Source organism: Phyllopteryx taeniolatus, chromosome 7 (assembly GCF_024500385.1).
Source record: "Phyllopteryx taeniolatus isolate TA_2022b chromosome 7, UOR_Ptae_1.2, whole genome shotgun sequence".
NCBI lineage: Eukaryota > Metazoa > Chordata > Actinopteri > Syngnathiformes > Syngnathidae > Phyllopteryx > Phyllopteryx taeniolatus.
In genome coordinates, this window is record NC_084508.1 from 14002489 (window position 1) to 14022341 (window position 19853).

General features: G+C 40.9%; 2 protein-coding genes across 4 annotated transcripts; one reads left to right on the forward strand and one right to left on the reverse strand.

Moving 5' to 3' along the window:
• The first annotated feature begins 248 nt into the window (after nucleotides 1-248).
• On the forward strand, nucleotides 249-13507 carry slc1a6 (solute carrier family 1 member 6). Of its 3 annotated transcripts, XM_061780341.1 has the most exons (13): nucleotides 249-356; nucleotides 451-640; nucleotides 714-773; nucleotides 4298-4567; nucleotides 5994-6131; nucleotides 6693-6900; nucleotides 7496-7538; nucleotides 7724-7849; nucleotides 7928-8112; nucleotides 9499-9732; nucleotides 10217-10411; nucleotides 11057-11191; nucleotides 11380-13507. In XM_061780341.1, the coding sequence occupies exons 4-13, from the start codon at nucleotides 4342-4344 to the stop codon at nucleotides 11576-11578; spliced, it is 1689 nt and encodes a 562-aa protein (XP_061636325.1). In that variant the 5' UTR covers nucleotides 249-356; nucleotides 451-640; nucleotides 714-773; nucleotides 4298-4341; the 3' UTR covers nucleotides 11579-13507. The 3 variants fall into 3 exon arrangements, with proteins under 3 accessions (XP_061636325.1, XP_061636323.1, XP_061636324.1); XM_061780339.1 differs by lacking the exons at nucleotides 249-356; nucleotides 451-640; nucleotides 714-773 and adding an exon at nucleotides 2371-2476; XM_061780340.1 differs by lacking the exons at nucleotides 249-356; nucleotides 451-640; nucleotides 714-773 and adding an exon at nucleotides 2371-2476 and having other exon boundaries at nucleotides 7931-8112.
• Nucleotides 13508-14779: 1272 nt separating this feature from the next.
• On the reverse strand, nucleotides 14780-19793 carry ccl44 (chemokine (C-C motif) ligand 44). The gene is made up of 5 exons (XM_061780387.1): nucleotides 19630-19793; nucleotides 17181-17310; nucleotides 16585-16732; nucleotides 15774-15852; nucleotides 14780-15680 (listed from the first exon to the last, which is right to left on the reverse strand). The coding sequence occupies exons 1-4, from the start codon at nucleotides 19691-19693 to the stop codon at nucleotides 15814-15816; spliced, it is 381 nt and encodes a 126-aa protein (XP_061636371.1). The 5' UTR covers nucleotides 19694-19793; the 3' UTR covers nucleotides 14780-15680; nucleotides 15774-15813.
• Between the last annotated feature and the right edge of the window lie 60 nt (nucleotides 19794-19853).

A 19853-nucleotide genomic window follows, 5' to 3' on the forward strand; every position in this document is an offset into this window, starting at 1 on the left:
AAACGAACCAACATTTTTGTCTTTCTGGTGGTCAGCTTTAACATGTAGCGGTGTAGTTTCATCCCATTCATTGGAAGCCAGCGTTGTATATGAATTGTGCGAGCTTGCTGAGTGGGCGTGAGGGCGTCAGGCTGGGTGCCAAAGGGTTACAAATCCATGAGCAGATGCATGTTGTCATAGCAATGACTTGCTTGCGCAGGCAGCCTTCTCCTGCAGCACCACAACAACTGACTGTTCCCAATTAAGAACTAAAGAAGGCTGCTGACATTCCTCCCCGGGGGGGAATCGTGTCACGGTACGCGACAAAAGTGGCCATCATGCACGTTTAAACTAGCGATCACATCCACAAGAAAAAGGTAATGCAAAAAAGTTGCACCACATGTGAGTGTTGTGGGTGCGCAACATGTGGTTTTTGTCTTCATTATTTATTTTTCTTCTTTCCTGCTGAAGGATCCTTATCCTCTCCACCTCCCACGTAGAGTTCCCGGGCGCTGCTCCCCGCCGGAGGCTTCACCAACCAGCGTAGAACGTGATGGTGGGCTAATGTGTAGTGTGTGAGCAACACTAGTTCATTATCAGTTTGTCGACGCAGAGAGAAGACGTCCATGTCGCAGAATGAGAGGAGCTTCTCTCTCTTCAGGTGAGTGGAACTTTTCTAAAGAAGTGACCCGATGGCTTTTTTTGGAATTAAAGTTTTGATCCTCCCTTTGTAGGTTCTTCAAGGAAGGACATTGAAGACCTAGAGACCCATGTCTGCTTGACTTGAACCAAGGGTATCTATTTACCTATAGCTACTATATCTGTCTACTGTGTATCTATACTGTATGTCTGTCTATCTAGCTATCTGTCTATCTGTAATCATGACAGCTCATCAGTCTATTTATTCATGACCCCTAGACTACAACCAAATGTATCTGTCATCAATCCATAGCCTCAAAACAGCGTGCCAACAACCAAGGCTAGCTGTCTATCCATCTCTGCATTCATACCACTCTAGCCAAGCTGTTCTTATTCATGCTTGTCCGTCGGCTGTTGCTCCTGTGGCCGATTTGATGTTTGGTTTAACAGTTTGTATCAAAGTCGGAACATTTAATTCTACAATTCTACTATTAGGTCAACTTCCTGTCATGTCAAGGGCCAATCAAGAACAGAACAGACTTGAACTTGCACTCAAATGGGCGTGGGGTCACTGTGTGCTTTTGTGTGTGCGTGTGCATGTGCGTGTGCGTGTGTGTGTGTGTGTGTGTGTGTGTGTGTGTGCGTGCGTGCGTGCGGGCGTCTGTGTGGAAATATAAAAAGGTCAGAACTTGAGAGATGTTTTAATGTCTGTCTGCTCATGAGGGCTGACCAGCACAGCACTCACCATCACTGGACGCTTAACCTCTGGACACACGCACACACAACACACACATACACACACGCACACACACACATTGCAGTCAGAGTCACACAAGCTAGATCGGACTGTTTCGACACGCTGAATCATGAGCGGTGAGTTTTGACTTTTCAGTCTATTAGGACTAAATATGTTTTTAGTTGAGAAAATGCTATGAAAGTAAGCCATCTAATTAGAAGGTAAGTGAATATAGGCTAAAATAACTGGATATGTTGTAGGCAACATTGTGCGACACAAGGTTAGCAGCCTAGTATGTTTTGACAAGGTGGTCCAAAGTGATTTTCTCTGGAGGTGTGAAATGCTGCACACCCTTTTTTTGCTGCACCAGTCACACAGAATAGAATTCAAAATGATTTGTATCATTGATGATTCTGCTGTTATTTAGCTGTAGATATTTCCCATTTCATAAATGTTTTATTTTCATTTTTTAATTTATATGTATTTATAGTTGGCAAAAAAATTAATAAAAAAATTACAATTTGCAGAGATGCTAATCTGCTTCCTGACTACGGTCAACTTTACTCTCTTGAGTAAAGCACCGACCCAATCAATGCCAACCTTCCTGGTACAGGTTCTTTTAAATTTGTAATAATTTCCAATATTGAACAAATGACTCCTCCTAATAAACATCACAGCTATCTTAAGTTGTACTTAAAACACCATTATATTTTAAACAGTGGTTTGGTTAGAGTAATAGAAAAGATACCAGCACGTGTTTGTAACATAAAGAGTAGTTATTCTGGTTTATGGCACAAATATCCTAAAAGTTGCTGTCAACAAAAAGAAGCAGGAAGTGTGGTAACTTCAATGGTAAAAGTGCATTATTGCTGTGACATTGTAATCAAGTTAAAAATGTAGTAGTAAGGTAAGAAATTAAGATATAAAAGAGGAGGCCAAAAGAACGTGTACACGGAAAAGCAGATAAGGACTCCGCCTGTTCTTTTGTAGTTGACCATATAAGTTTGTTTGTTGAGGCCGGCTGGGAGGAAATGTTGTAACCTACTAAGATAAAACAGCTTGAGACCAACCGCCACATGCACACCTACCACTGCTTTGTGTTGATCCACACAAGTCAAAATGGTAAGCCTATGGAAATGTTTCAAACCATATTTGACAGCGTTTTCATTGTGTTAAAAGTAATATTCCTGACAAGTGTTTACAGGGGTCAAATAACAGATATTGAGTAAGAGAAACAAGCCTTTACATCATATGGCTCATATCATGTTTTTTTTTTTGAAAGCTTTTAATTTAATAATTGAAGATGTATCTTTACAAATCCAACAATGCTCAGTTTTGAGAGAAATTTTCAGAGGGGTATTATTTTACAATGTTTATTGTTGTGGTCATAAACTGTACTTAGAGCTGTTGCTAATGTCTTGTCCTTTTTTTAATGTACAGTGGAACCTTGGTTTCCGAAGGATCGGGTTTCCAAACATTTCAGTTTGTGATTTATTTATTTATTTTTTTTAAAATCAAAATTAACTTTGGTTCCACACTATTTTCGGTTCACGAACAGTCTTGGCAAGGCCGCGGAAGGCTCAGAACTTTGTGCTAATATTGTTGGCTCCATGCTTCAGGTATCTTTGTTTTTTGCCTAAAATGGCCGCCACATTCCACAATGCAACGTGAAAGCTGCGCTGCATTGTGGGATTTGGCAGCCATTTAGGGCTAGCAGTAACCGCGGTGAACGTAAACATTATACTGTGCCGGAAAAGGCTAAGACACTGCACAGTGGATTGCTAGCGAAACAACTATTTCCTCATCAGAAATTGTCCATCCGTCCGTCCATTTTCTGAACCGCTTATCCTCACTAGCGTTGCGGGTGTGCTGTGTGGTCACTTATTTGTATAGTGCACAGTATTTATTTTTAACCACAGAAGGATCAAAATAAGGTAAATATAACATCGTTTTGCGGAAACACAAATCAATTTACGAACGTTTCAGTTTGAGACTGCGGTTACGGTACAAATAACATTTGTAGCGCGAGGTTCCACTGTGGTTCAATAAGCTACCCAAAATATTAGAAACAGCTCTCAGTATAATGCAATAAAAAACAATAACAGTAATAAACATATTGTAACATGAACAAATCGCTGACAAAATAGAGAATACTGTACATATTTTTCTAAAATATGATTTGTAGATTTTATTAGCTTGTCTGAGTGTACTTAATGTTATATTATTTAATTAAATGTTAATTAAATAATAATAATAAAGAGTGGATATAAAAATTCTACACACCTCTATTAAAATGACACGTTTTGTGATCTAAACATATGAGACCAAGATACACATTTCAAAACCTTTTTCACCATTAATGTGAACTTGTTTTTTTTTTTTGCGGGTATGTAAAAGTAAACTGAAACGTGGTTGCAAAAGAGTGCACACCTGGTTATAACTGGGATGTGGCTGTGTTCACAATTAACCAGTCAGATTTACACTCATGTTCAATGAGTGTCAGCACACACCTGTCGACATTTAAAGTGTCTCTGATTAACTCAACATGCATTTCTGATGTTCTAGTAGGCTTTTCAGGCCTTTTTCTTTTCTTTGGTTTGTTTTTGGTTTATACTGATTGCTGTTTTGAACTGTGATTGGTTAATTCTGAACATAGACACATCCCAGTCATAAGAGGGTGTGCACACTTGTGCAACCACATTCTTTCAGTTGTTTGTATTTACTTCCCTTCTTGAAAATATTTGTATTTATTTTTTATTCAATTGAGTTGTACAGGTTATAGGTCACATTAATGGTGGAAACAAGATTTGAAATTATTTATCTTAGTCTAATTTTTTAATACCACAAAAACCTGGCATTTGAGCAAACGTGTAAACTTCTTATATCCACTGTATTTCATTTTTTGTTTGTTTTTATTCCCCCCCTCAATCATATCCTCCCCAGTTTCACACGAGACCTGCCTCCTGGACCAGGTTCTGGAGCTGATTATGAACGAGAAGCCCCAGTCCACCAGCGCAAATTGTTTCCTCAACAAGGACACGGATAAAACCCCCATCCCTGAACGAGTAGACCTGAAGAGGAGAATTTGTGCGGCCATGGAGCGCAGAGCGAGCATCACAAAGGAGAAAATAAGCTCCATAAACAAGCAGAGCATCAAAGGGTTCCTCAAAAGAAACCTTTTTGTTTTATTCACCATTGCTGCTGTGGCTCTGGGTGAGTGTTCTGGTCTTATCTTGCATTAATGAGCAGTATTGGGAAGTAAAAAAAGTACAAATTCTTACAGTCCCCTCCAAAAGTACTGGAACGGCAAGGTCAATTATATTGTTTTTGATGTATACTAAAGACATTTGGGTTTCAGATCAAAAGATGAACATGAGACAAAAGTTCAGACTTCCAGCTTTTATTTCATGACATTTACATCTCGATGCGTTAAACAACGCAGGACAGAGAACCTTTTGTTTGAAGCCATCCACTTTTCAAGTGAGCAAAAGTACTGGAACAGACATGATTAAATTTGGCAAACTAATAGGGAGAAGCTTCACCATGCAACAAGACAATGACCCAAAACACACTGCCAATACAACAAAGGACTTCATCAGGGGGGAAAAGTGGAAGGTCTTAGACTGGCCAAGTCAATCACCGGACCTTAACCCAATAGAGAATGCATTTTACCTCCTGAAGAGGAGACTGAAGCGAGAAACCCCCAGAAACAAACAAGAACTGAAAGAGGCAGCAGTAAAGGCCTGGAAAAAGCATTTCAAACGAATAATTCAACAGTCTGGTGAAGTCAATATGTCGCAGGCTTGATGCAGTGATTGCAAGTAAGGGTTATGCCACCAAATATTAAAGATGATTCACTTTCAGTTAATTTAACAATGTCTGTTCCAATACTTTTGTGAGCAGCTTCAAACAAAAGGTGCTCTGTCCTTACATCTAGAGTAAATACCATGAAAGCTGTAATTCTGAACTTTTATATATATTCATCTTTTCATCTGAAACCCTAATGTCTTCAGTATACAACAAAAACAAAGGAATTGACCTTGCCATTCCAATACTTTTGGAGGGGGCTGTAGCTACTATGGTCACTGATGATGTAGTGGTACACTCGCCTGAATTTGGTGTGGGCAGCGTGGGTTCAGTTCCCACTCGGTGACGGTGTGAATGTGAGTGCGAATGGTTGTCCGTGTCTATATGTGCCCTGTGACTGACTGGCAACCAGTTCAGGGTGTAGTCCGCCTTTCGCCCGAAGTCAGCTGGGATAGGCTCCAGCACCCCGTGACCCTAACCAGGATAAGCGGTGTGGACAATGGATGGAGCTACTATACTTAAATAGATTATTTTTCTTTTTATCTGTACTTGAGTATTATTTTCTGACAACTTTTCACTTTTACTCCCTGCGTTTTTGTAAACAGAACTGTACTAGTGTCAACTCTGTACTTTATCAAAATTGACGGTATACTTTTTAACTTTTATTTAAATACAAGAGTTGAATCAGTACTTGTACTTCAAGCAGAATCTTTTTTACACAAGTATCTGTACTTCTCTGAGTTACAGTGTGACTACTTTTGTCACATCTGTATAATAAGTTATTTGTTCATTCATATGTTGTGTAACTTTCTTGATGTGCTGCTTTCTTCAGGCATCATCCTGGGCTTCACTCTGCGCTCCCACAAATTGTCCCTGAGGGAGATCAAGTATTTCTCCTTTCCTGGGGAGCTGCTTATGAGGATGCTTAAGATGTTGGTGCTGCCACTCATCGTCTCCAGCCTGGTTACAGGTACATTTTGAACAGGCTCAAAACACGTTTAAAGGGCCCCAAGTGCATCAAGGCTCCGGTTGGGTGTTCATCTGTCCTTTTTGTTTAACAGCGGTCGCCAAACTTTTTTTGTGCCACAGACTGATTTGTAAAGCTAAATTTTGACAGACTGGCATAAAAACTAAAAAAAAAAGATTACAAATGCAACTAATCAATATGCTGAATGTAGTTGTTGTAATTAGTTGGAGACCTGGGCTTCTTTCTTCTTTGTGTTTTATAGATTAAATTGTTCATGGGTGTGAATGTGCCCTGTGATTGGCTGACGACCAGTCAGACGACCCGCCTCTTACCCAAATTTCTCCAAAAATAAAAGGATTAGAAAATTGTCAGCTTTAATGGTCAGTGTGTAGACACACATGAAATGCACTTTGGATCTAACCAAAAATACCAAAGTATTAAGTAAGAATATGAACAGTAAAGTGCACATTTGGGAATATTTACACATCCAATGTATTGCTTTACGTATACACCTAACTGTAGATACTGCAGAATGTTTAATGGTAATGATGTACTCTGTTACAGGAATGTCTTCCTTGGACAGCAAAGCATCAGGTAAAATGGGCGCACGCGCTGTGGTCTACTATATGGTGACCACCCTGATCGCCGTCTTCATCGGCATCGTCATCGTGATCATCATCAAGCCCGGTAAAGGTAGCAGGGACAGCCCCATGGCCCAAAGCAGAAACGTAGAACTGGTCCAGGCTACAGATGCTTTCCTGGATCTCATCAGGTAATCCAGCCACATTGAGTGACCAGATTTGTGGGTTTTTCGAGATACAAGCAGTCGTTCGGCTGAGTTTTTGCTTTGACTTGTGAGCAAAATCTTGATGCAAGAGCTGTATGGTGGCAGTGAACTAACTGAACTCAACTCACTTCACAACAAGCAGGAGATAGTGAACAACTATTCAAAAAAAGAGGCTTGAATTTTTTTTACAAAGAGAATTAGAAGCTGTGTATTTAAAGCAACCACATAGCTATATTTAGCTTAATGCAACAAACAATGCAAAACAAATTACTCTAAATTTCTTATTGATTATGATTATTATTATTATTGATGAGGGTCATTCGTATAAGAAAACATCTTAATAATAATATATGCAATACATATTAATAATAATGATATGCTGTATTTTTTAAGTATATAAACCGTTATATTTCCTAATATTTTTTTAATCTGTAGGTGTTACCCTGTACGTAATGGTGCAACTGTTAAATTGACAGATTTTCATCACTTTTGTTTGTGGTTTTCCCCTTGCAAATGTATTCAGTGTTATGTTATCGACAAAATGTATCACCAAGAAGGTTATCTTTTAATTTCTTCACAGGAACATGTTTCCACCCAATCTTGTCGAAGCCTGTTTCAAGCAGGTGAGACAATACTCTACGACGAAACGCAAATGAAATCATCTTTGTGCTTTTCTTTTCAGGAACAAACATTTTATATAAAATAAAACTTTTATTTTTATTTTTTTTTGTAATCAAACCCAACCAACTCAAAGCATTAAAAATGTCATTTTGCACGTCTACAATACTGCTTTTTTGTCGTGTTGCAGTACAAAACCATGTACAAGAGGATTGTGCAAACAAGAAACGTGACTGTGAGCCTGAACCTCACTGACAATGCGATCAATGTGACGGACGCCAACGTGAACCTCAGCAGGGTGCTTCACACCATCCAGGTGAGCCCATGTGACCCCATGCCCTCGTCTTACATGTTCACCACGTAACCATGACACTCTCCTCCGTACACACACAAGGAGACGTTGGAGGAAACGGTACCCGTGTCGGGCTCCTCTGATGGCGTCAACGCTCTGGGTTTGGTCTGCTTCTCCATGTGCTTGGGTCTGGTCATCGGCAACATGAAGCAGAAGGGTCAGGCCCTCAGGGACTTCTTTGACTGCCTCAACGAAGCCATCATGAGGCTGGTGGCTATAATCATCTGGTCAGTACACACACAGTAATGCATTACTTGAACTTGAAGTGAAGAAACATAATGTACAGTATGAAATCACTGCACTTTGGTACCGAGGTATTCGGAATACAGTGGAAGGAATGTGCATAAAATCGTATAGTTTTGGAGCAGTTTATCTAAAGTGTGGTGCAGCTCCCTCTATTGGTATGTGAGAGAATCACTGAATTAAATGTTCAAACTGAGCATAATGTTTCAGCTTCTTAAATTTTAAACTATTAATCCAGTACATTTTTTAAGTACAGCTCAATTGTATTTAAGTACAATACATTTGCATTCAATCTTTTAGAATGGTTTGTTTTCAGTTATTTAGGTACAATTTTTATTAAACTTTAATATGCAAGAAGAATATGCAATACATTTTAATTGAATCGTTATTTAGGTAGTTGTTTAATTTTCCTATGTTGAAGCACAGTGTTAATGTTCAAACTATGCTGAATTTTACAATGGCTTACAATAATATTAAAAACGCAAACTTTTTAGGAATAAACTGCCTCATTTTTTGATGAACATGTAGGCCTATCACACAACTGTATTTTGATATTTGTTATTTTGGTGGTACTTGGTGGCCAAATTTTTTGAATTGGTACCTGGTGTAAAAAGTTCGAGAATCATTTTTTTACAGAATACACACTCATTGGCCACAACATTAGGTACACCTGCACAGTCTCATGAGAAGCACAGCAAGACCTGTACAAAAAATAAAGATTTCTATTATGTGGTTTTAGTAACGAACTGCATGACAGGTGCTTCTAAAGTCCATTTCTGGTATCTCACATGGCGAATCCTCCAAATGATCAGCAAATTTGACGCCATGCTCCACCCACAAACAGACAAAATAGCTTCACAATTTAGCGTCACCCATCTGTTTAATCTTTCAGCATCCGATTAAGACTCATTTGTTATGAATGAACCCTGGAATTTGCCCAAAATGGCTGCTTCAAACCAAATGGCTGACTTCTTAATTTCGGGCATCATTCCTTGAGACATTTTAATACGCCCTGTTATCATAAACATATCTATCAAATTTTGTATTAACTGGTAAAACAGGTGTTGGGGACTTTTGTTTTTTTCCTAAACTTCCAGGGGTTTTGGGAGATTGTTTTGAGGACCTCTGAAATACATACAATTCCACTAGACTACACGCATGTGCAAAACCTTTTGACTCTTTGGCATTGCTGAGGCCCCTAAAAAGACATTTAATTTTTTGTAAGAATAATAATAAAAGTCGTTCCAAAACATTCTTCGCCTGGTGGTTGTTTCCAAATAGCTTGTTTGACTCATAAACAAAGAGTGGGCTATATTTATTGATTAATTGGGAAGACAACTGAACAATTTGACTGTGTGCACACATGCCAGGTATGCCCCGGTTGGCATCCTCTTCCTGATTGCGGGCAAGATTGTGGAGATGAAGGATCTGGCGGAGATGGGAGGCCAGCTGGCGATGTACACTGTGTCGGTCATCGTGGGGCTCCTCATCCACGGCCTCTGCGTCCTGCCACTGCTCTACTTCCTGGTCACCAGGAAGAACCCATACAGCTTCATCGGAGGCCTGCTGCAGGCGCTCATCACAGCTCTGGGAACCTCCTCCAGGTCTCGCTCAGATCTTCCACAATATTAAAGTATTACCCACACCTGCACACTCCAATGAGATCCGATACAATCAGTCACCCAACAATAAATCTATATACAGCACTGTATACAGTTGCATCGAATTGAGGTGCGGTGTTTAACTGAGGCACAATGTCTACTACATCGTTATTGGAGGACATCATTAGATTGTGCAGGTGTACCTAATCTTGTGTCCAGTATTTGTATCTCAGTGGGAATGGAAAGACAAAGAATATCTGACACGACATCTTATCCACTTCAGAGTGAGACAACGCTATATAAATAATGACAAAAATAGCATTAATGTAGCATTTACTGTACAATATATACTATTGGAGTTATAGTTTGCATTTTAGACCTGCATTACATCATAACTTGTCCCCTGACACAGGCAACAGTTAACGTACACATTGTATACTATATCAATTCAAGTTTAGATGTCATCTATATCCTTTTCATTTGATAGCTCTGCTACTTTGCCCATCACTTTCCGCTGCTTGGAGGAGAATAATCGGGTGGACAAAAGGGTGACGCGTTTCGTCCTCCCCGTGGGCGCCACCATCAACATGGACGGCACCGCCCTCTATGAAGCTGTGGCGGCCATTTTTATCGCCCAAGTCAACGACATGGACCTGAACTTTGGGCAGATTCTCACCATCAGGTAACGCTTACAAAGGAGCGATCCTTATGGTACAGTATGAAAAAAGTGACTTTTTAATTGCTTGTGTATGTATATTTGGGTCTATTTATATATATATTTGGGTGATAATTTTCTGTAATTCTTGATCATTTGACTGGCGCATGTCACACCTGGGAACTGTTTTAACTTCTGAAAAAAAGGCATAATATGTCATGTAACGTGGCGGCACGGTGGCCGACTGGTTAGAGCGTCAGCCTCACAGTTCTGAGGTGCGGGGTTCAATCCCCGTCCCCGCTGTGTGGAGTTTGCATGTTCTCCCCGTGCCTGCGTGGGTTTTCTCCGGGCACTCCGGTTTCCTCCCACATCCCAAAAACATGCATTAATTGGAGACTCTAAATTGCCCGTAGGCATGACTGTGAGTGCGAATGGTTGTTTGTTTCGATGTGCCCTGCGATTGGCTGGCAACCAGTTCAGGGTGTACCCCGCCTCCTGCCCGATGACAGCTGGGATAGGCTCCAGCACGCCCGCGACCCTAGTGAGGAGAAGCGGCTCAGAAAATGGATGGATGGATGTCATGTAACGTCATTTTCTCTTGCTAACCTCAATGGGTTGAAATCAACAAACATGTCTCCCTTCCTTCTGCATCCCCTCCTGTCACCCATTTAGTATCACGGCAACCGCTGCCAGCATAGGAGCCGCAGGCATCCCTCAGGCTGGCCTAGTTACCATGGTGATTGTATTGACATCGGTGGGACTGCCTACAGAGGACATAACACTCATCATCGCCGTGGATTGGTTCCTGTGAGTTGCCCGCTAAATGTCACCATGATGGGTGATTGGTCGGGCTTTTCTGCCTAAATGTCATTGTGATGCTCGAGGGCAACCCATGAGGTGCCGCCATGAAACATTTATACTAAGAGACACATGTCTCATAGCTGGTGTACAGTTCTGTGTCACTATGTTTATGCCATGTGTGGTCGCCCCTTCAGGGACCGCTTGCGTACCACCACCAACGTGCTGGGTGACTCCCTCGGGGCGGGCATCTTGGAGCACCTCTCTCGGGGCGAGCTGCAGAGTCAGGACGACGAGGTGCGCAACTCCGTCATCGAAGAGAACGAAAAGCCATACCAGTTGATCTGCCAGGGCAGCGACATCGTGCACAACCACAACAGCGAGACCACAATGTGACCACTGAAAGCTACAATACATCCGGTAATGCTTCAATGTGTGCCGAGTGGAGGTTTTTTTAGATGGAAAATTATGTAGGCCGCATACGATTCCAATTACTCACCAAATAGCAATGTGCTAATCATCACAGATGACAAATAAGCTATGTGATGCACTACAAAACTGAAATAGAATTATAAGTATCTAGCTGGCAGGTGTAGAACCCTCAGATTTTTGCCGTGATGTCAGACGCTGTATGTTTGGGAATCATGGCGAGGTAAAAATATGCCGTTTGTTTTGGCATCTCGGTGGCGGGGTGCCCCACTGCCGCAAAAGCAGAGAAAGGACACGGAGAGGTGGCAGGGGCCAAAGTCACACGCATGAAGCACAAGCACACAAAATATTAGTAAGAGGGCGACACTGAAAAGATAAAATTAGGTCATAAAGTTATAAGATTGAAGTCACAATACGATGAAAAAAGTTGGCAAATAGAAGTTGTAATGTCACGAGACAGAAAATTTTACTAATTACAAGAAAAATGTGTCCAAACTGTTGTAGATGTGCCAAAACATTAACAATGGTTTTGTTTATGAAATGTATAAAGTATTGTAGTGTAACTGGACAAGCCTACTTTTATGATTGAAATATTACAATTTTATTCTCAAAGTATTTTTTTTTTTAAATTCTTGCAAAGCTATGACTTTATTCTCACAAAGGACTTCATGCTCGTAGTTGTAATCACTTTCAGGATGACCCTATACAAAACTGAGGATTTTGATTCACATGTATTTATACACATTAATTTTCCAAATGAATCACTGCTGTAAGAGACCAGCCTTCTTCACATTTCAAGGAATACAATCCTGGCCTTCTGTTTTGGGGCATTTTCTTTTGTGTTTATTGTGAAAAATCTGAATACCTTCACTATTTCTGCTGCATAATTATTACGTAGTTCTGCAGGCATTCATTTTTGTGGAACCTCCAAAGTAGAGCACGATCCTTTGTGTGATGCTGGTGAACTTGTTCTAATTAAAAAAAAATAAAAAATTGCCACATTGGAAATAAATTCAAGTGAATTAACCTGGCTCAAACTGTCACCATCATAATTACATTTGCAGGCTATGGTGGAAGTAGCATTTTAATTTTGTTAACCACAACATAAGTACAAAGAAGTTAACCACTGTATAATAAAACAAAAATAAAGTAAAAGTTATTGAATGATGACAAGCATGCCAATGGTTTTGTTTACCTTTTGAGACTTAATACTCAATTTGCACCTCTTTTATGATGTTCCAATTTGGAGGTTCCACTGTTTGTCGGTAATCATCACGACTACCTCTAAGAGAAGCTGGACATGGAGCTTCAGCAATGTGACACAATAATTGTGCATGTATCTCATTTTCTCAAGTTAAGTTTGCGTACATGCTGTAAATGCTCAAATGTGGATGCAGTTGACTGTTAAACACTGGACTTTGCTACCTATTGTTTTAAATCCTAGTGACTTGCCAAGGTGTATCTGCTTATTGACTTCTTGTGAGTCTTAATATCTGTGCGCTTCTTAAGACAGTACTGCTGTGAACTAATTTAAATACACTCAGTTAAGATTGTCTGTTAAGTTTTTAAAGAAGGACACTATTTTAATGTTCTTTTTATGATTTTTTTTCATGTATGATTTGGATATCTTATACTTCGATGGGGAAAAGATGTTACAAAGTAATATTTGTTATTGTGAAGAGGTACTCTAGTGTAGGGAATTGAATGTGCAGTAGTTTCATGCTTTTTGTACTGGATGCTTGACATGTGAATGGAATAATTAAGAACAGTGAACGCTTTGTAACTCTTAAGGCGATGTCTTTAGTTTTAAAATGTTTCTTGTAATTTAAGTGAAAGTGGTGTTTCCCCAGGAATTTATGGCACAATGTGATGAAATAAATGGTTCAGGAATTAGTACTTTATGATCATAATTGTGTTTGTGGCTACCCCTGGTGGAGGAAATTCTCCTATCGTGGGTCAAACTGTATGGTGATAAATGGACAGTCTCCAAATCATCCGCTAAAAGGTAAATGATGTCCATCCATCCATTTTCAACACCGCTTATCTTGGTTAGGGTCACAGGGCGCTGGAGCCTATCCCAGCTGACTTCGGGCGAAAGGCGGACTACACACTGAGCTGGTCGCCAGTCAGTCGCAGGGCACATATAGACACAGACAACCATACGCACTAACATTCACACCGTCACTGAGTGGGAACTGAACCCACGCTGGCTGCACCAAAGTCAGACGAGTGTACCACTACACCATCAGTGACTGGTAAATGTCCTTTTTTTGTTTTATTTCTTCTATTCTTTAATTGAAAACCCAAACTGTTTTTTTGTTTGTTTTTGTTATTTGACATAATTTCTTTGTTTGGGTCAGTACTTAAGTTACTGGCTTGCTAACGATGCTACATCAAAATGACGTGGTGCACAAAGCAAGGTCAGCAAAGACATGGATGAGAGAATTTGGTATGGATAAACTTAACTGGCCCACACAGAGTCCTGCCCTCAACTGGGTAGAACACCTTTGGGTTGATTTTGAGTGGACAGTGAGGCAAGTCTTCTCATCCAAAATCAGTGTGTACCTCACAAATATGCTCCTGGAAAAATGGGCAAAAATTCTCATAAGCCTACTCCTAAACCTTGTTCAAAGCATTCCCACAAGAGTTGAAGCTGTTATAGCTGCAAAGGGTAGACCAATATCATATTAAACCATATGGATATAGAATGGGATATCAATCAATCAATCAATCAATCAATCAAATATGTTAGCCTGTACACTGTGTGCTCAAGTGTCTGTAGTCAGCTACTGGCTGAATAAGGTGTGCCACTCTAGTTCTGATTAATAAACAGTTAACTTTCCTGTGTCTCTCCCATATACAACAACACAGAGCGAGGCGCTGATGTATTTGAAACCCGCTGCGGTCGATTGAACTCCTTAGCTTGCTAGCTCCTTAGTTCGCAGGCTAGCGAATGTAATAAACAGTTCACGTTCCCTTAAGTGTCTCTGTGTGGATCTATCCGTAGCGCGCCTAAGTGTGAAATCTAATAGCATGCTAATATACTATGCAAAAGATAAACTACTTTCTGGTTTGTGTTAAGCTAATGCTAATATTTAGTATCATTAGTAACCTGTTAACAAAATGAACAATAATAATTTGTCTGCAATAAGACGACACCAAAAGACAGATTATTTCAGGTTGTTTATATAAAATTGTTCACTTGACATAGTGTGTTTCATCGTACAGTGTATTCTTCTACAATACAATGATTGGGTGCTTAACACACAATCGAGCCCTCAAAGATTGAACAGCCTAGTTACATGGTGAATGGAATCAAGAAGAGTACTTTGGCATAGTTTAATGGCAGACTATGTAGTGGTGACGATGACGAATGCAGATAGGATTAAATAGCTGGTTTAAAACGCTGACGCTAGGGTTACTCTATGAACAGTCAAGATAAAGAACAGACAGATTGCTTTTTACTGTATGTAGGTTTCACATTTCGAGTTCAGTTTTATAACAGTCACAAACGGGAGGTCAAAGTCTGAAAGGGACTGTGAAACCTGGATTGTACATAACAAGGTGCAAGTCACTTGAATAAAAAATGCTCCCCTATAGGTTCTGCACCCACAAAACCTGAACTACTTACTCAGAGCAGTTACACATGAATGTGAACATTTACAAAGCACAAACAAGCATATAAGTACCTTGCTTTAGGACGATATTTAAATCACTGCTCATTTATACTATATATATGCTGTTCCACAGATCAGGCACAAAGACGTTATGGATGGAGAGAGGGAGACACTTTTGAGGCAGACTCTGGCAAATAACAGTAAGAGCCATTTTAGATAATTTCAACCCGCATATCTTACAAATCAATCCTCCTCCTCCTCCGCACTTTCACAATCTGTCAAGCACAGTTCATGTTTTAAATATATAATGCCATTTAAATATATATTGCTGCCCAGGTCTGGTCCACTGCAGACAGATAGTTGTGATATAGAGCGAGAGAGACAAGACGACTGGAGAGTCAGCTAACTGCTGTTTTACTGTAGGGTGACGAGCTGCTGACAGTTTACTTGGCCTACAGGGAGGAGAAACGACTATAAGTCTTTAAGGTAAGACCTTTGACACAAAAACTTTCCATATGTAAAAGGTAAAAGATAAAGAAACATACCTACGACTATTCATTTTCCTCCATATTTGATGTTTTTCTATCACTGCATATTGAGGATGGCCCAGTTGTCTTTCTTCTCCTGATGGTAAAAGAAAGGGAACATTTAAAGCAACAATGTTAAATATTGCTACCTTCAAATAACAGCTTCATAATCATGGTGGTGGCTTATAATTGAGAATTGCATCTACTGTCATTGCCACGGCAAACCCCAAATCAACTACTAAATCAGAAGTAAAAAAAAGAAAGGCCCAAGGAGTCAAGCCAAGAGAAATGTGAATACCCACCACCCACCCTATTACTATGGTTACCAGATCCCCGATTGGCAACCATTATCCCTGTGCCGTGATCGTGCGTGGTGGAGTGTAGTGCATTAAAATTGGGGAGACTGGTCGAGACGAGACGGTCACAGGGCAATAATGAACCGCAACGACACCCCCACCCAGTCCAACCAGCTCCGAAAGGATGTGCAAATGTATGTGGTGCATTAAAAATCCACGAGGGAAAGGCCCCGCACCACTTTTATGTCTCTCTTAAAGGGTTTGATAGTGCTACTTCTGAAATTCACCTGCATTTGGCCGGTTGGCAGGTGTAAATGTAAAACCCTGGATGTGAATATGAGTGTGAATGGTGGTTTGTCTCTATGTGCCCTGCGATTGCCTGGTGACCAGTCAGGGTGTACCATGCCTCTGGGCCAAAGTTACCTGAGACAGACTCCACCTCACCTGTGACCCTAATGAGGACAAGTGCTACAAAAAATTGATGGATGGATGGATATTTCCTATCATATAGTGTGAATGACATAATGTTTAACCTCTGTCATGACGGGTAGGTTGTCGTGAGGAAGGAGCCACATTGTTCGATGGGCTTTGGCCCGCTGTCTCTGCAGGAGCTTCCGCAGCAACCTCTTTACCTTACGGTCCCTGGGGTCAGCACACTTCACCGCCTTTTTGGTGTAAAGACTGCCAAAAATGGAAAATCATACTTATTGTACATCACAGCATCATAGAGAAGCTCTACTTGAAAGTAAGCTGCCTACATTTTCCTGGTCCTGCACTGAATCTGATAGAGGGAGGGCTGATGATGGAACAAAAAATAAATTCTTAGAACTTGAAGAATTCCATGTAAGCTTGCATTCCCCAGCAACATCGGATTTAACACAATAGCGTTCTCAACCTTGCTGTTTCTGGACCGACTGGCTGTGGCCAGGCTCTGCTGGCTCGGAAAAGTATTTACAGATGTCTTGTCATTTCCACATATTTCCTCTATGACTTCCCTGGCAATTACGGCCCTCGTGCCACTTCACAACAACATGACCTGGAACCATGACCACGGCTCTCTGGGTAACCAGGGGCATATTTTCCACGCCTGCGCTCTTTAGCTCCCGGAGTGGATAGTTGGAATACTTGCATGATGGCTTGTATACTGCAGTCTGGCCCCTCGGTCTGCACCTCAAACCGCAGCACGTCCTTGGTGCGCACCTTGCCATGGGAATACAACATGCAGCACTGAACATCCCGCTGCATTTGCACACCTTTTCCTGGAAACCATAAGTGGGACAAAGCATTATGGGAACATCAGGGAAAGATCACCCAAGAGTTGCCTTTGCGTTTCTTCATACAGTGGCTGTTTGTAAAAGTACAAAATGGACTAAATGTTTTTATCCCTCCATCCAATTTCTATACCGCTTATCCTCAATAGTGTCGCTGGTTAGCTGGAGCCAATCCTAGCTGACTTTGGGTGAAAAGCGGGGTGAATCCTGCACTGGTCGCTAGTCAATTACAGGGCTAAATACAGATACGTAATCAAAATAATATACAGTACTGTGCAAAAGTCTACCATTTGATTTGTTGTTTTAGCAATGTAATAAATTCCTCTATCCCCACCTTTATCCAGACCCTCACCAAAATTTTGTGGGTACTTCCTTGGCCTGTGTACCAGCCCTCTACAAAGCTTCATGGAAATCAGTGTTGTATCTTTTAGCCTAACTAAGCTAACTTTATCTGTCCTTCTATTTACTGTTTTTACCCATGTCTATCCACATTACTGTAAGTATGCAAACAGCAGCACTTTCTCTTTAAACTCCACTTCAAAATTTCAGCTTTACAGATGCTACATCTGCTCTGCGGCTTGTTTAAAGATGGCTACCACAACACATTGTGGTAATAGTCATAGTTAAGGTAATTGCAGCCACCTAGAGGGGAAAAAGAGAGGTATCTGAGAAGTGAACGACACACCTGCATGATAATTTTGGAGAGCACGGTATCTATTAGAGCCACTAATTTGAGGAAATGTGTCATGCCAAAAGTTTACTTGCCTTAATGTAGTACAATTATGAAAGAAATAAACAACTAACAATGTAAATTATTAGTTATTTGGGTCGGTATCACTAAAGTGCATTTGGTGTCATTCATGAAAATGTACCAGAATAATGAAACTCTTATTACAAGTGGCCAAACATTTGCACACATACCAGTACAATGATAAGTCTCTTAAAGTGTGTTTCTACATTTTATAAATTTGTATTCCACTGGATGTATGTGATTTTGACATGTCGCACACAGTGCTCCGCCAACTACTGTTCAGGGAGTGTAAGAAGTGCCATCCATCCATCCATTTTCTGAGCCGCTTCTCCTCACTAGGGTCGCGGGGGTGCTGGAGCCTATCCCAGCTGTCATCGGGCAGGAGGCGGGGTACACCCTGAACTGGTTGCCAGCCAATCGCAGGTGTAAGAAGTGGTTAAATGATAATAAATCATTTTGTTACATGGTTCTCTTTTGTTTTGTAATTTTTTTACATCATATACTGTATGTGTGTAGTTAGATGTTGTCAAGCTTAATATGTCCACTCTGTCATGGTGAAATATCAACTGAAAGAAGAAAAAAAAATAACTTTCAGAAATTCTAAATCTAGTTGTTAAGCATCAAACAGTCATCTTGCTAACTGAATCATGTTGCTAAGTGAAGGTCCATGATGCATTTTTGGCTAATGCTAAGATTGGCTAAAAATGTCCATGCTGTCATTGTTCACCTGGTCAGCAAGCTCACATATTTTGCTGTTTGCATGTACATTTTCTGCTTGCAATTCATTTCTCAGAGTGTGGGAGCTTGACCATGCAAGATGCATTTCTAACTACATAACATCTAAATATAATTATTTAGCTCTGGAAAATCTCAACTTTTGGACTGAAATGGGGAAGTCACAAATGCACCTTCTAGTGCTATTGAGTCATTAATCCAATGAAATGAACTCAGTGCTGTAAAGTATTTGTGGCTACTTTTACTCGATGACGAATGTTATTTTTTTGTGCAAAGAGAGTGCGAATCACTCACAGTCACATGCACATATGGACACGCTTGAAGTACAATGGTATCCCACTGTGCTGTTCTCCCTGTGTGACTGTTTTCCATGTGCGCGCATGTGTGTGTGTTGTGGTGGAGGCTTTCATCCAAAGCAATTGTGTAAAGCAAACCAAAGTGTGATGCGGATGCAATGTTGTGGGGTGCAAAATAGGACAGCGCTGCCTGGCTACGCCACATTTGGAATCCAGACCTCAGGCACACGTCACGGCGTTTGCAGCCACACATGCCACAAGCGACGGCGAGACGAGGCGACACCATCGTGCAGGCTGACACGCTTGCTCGTGCTGATTGTTGGGCCGTTTTCCTCCCGCTCGCTCCTCATGCGAGCCCCTCTTGTTTACATTCGTCGCCGCACCTCCTGCCGTGCTGCGTTTCCTCCCCCCACTCCACCACCTTTTTTTCTTTCTTTCAGATTCGCCATAGCTCTTTCCACACTGTACACCTGCAGGGTGTATGCAATCCATGCAATACACACACGAACGCTCGCCTTGTCTTACCTTGCACAGATGCCAGGAGGAGAACAGTCAGGGAGATAACAGTCAACATCTGCAGCATGAACATGATGAGGCTGGCAGAGAGGATGATGATCTCGTCGCTCACCTCTCCCGCTGTCTGCTGCCTCTCTTATATGACTCCCTCCCTCTTTTTATACCTCCCTGCCCATCTCTCACTCACTTCCACCACCTCTTTCTTTTTAATCTCACTATCTTTCCCTCCCTCC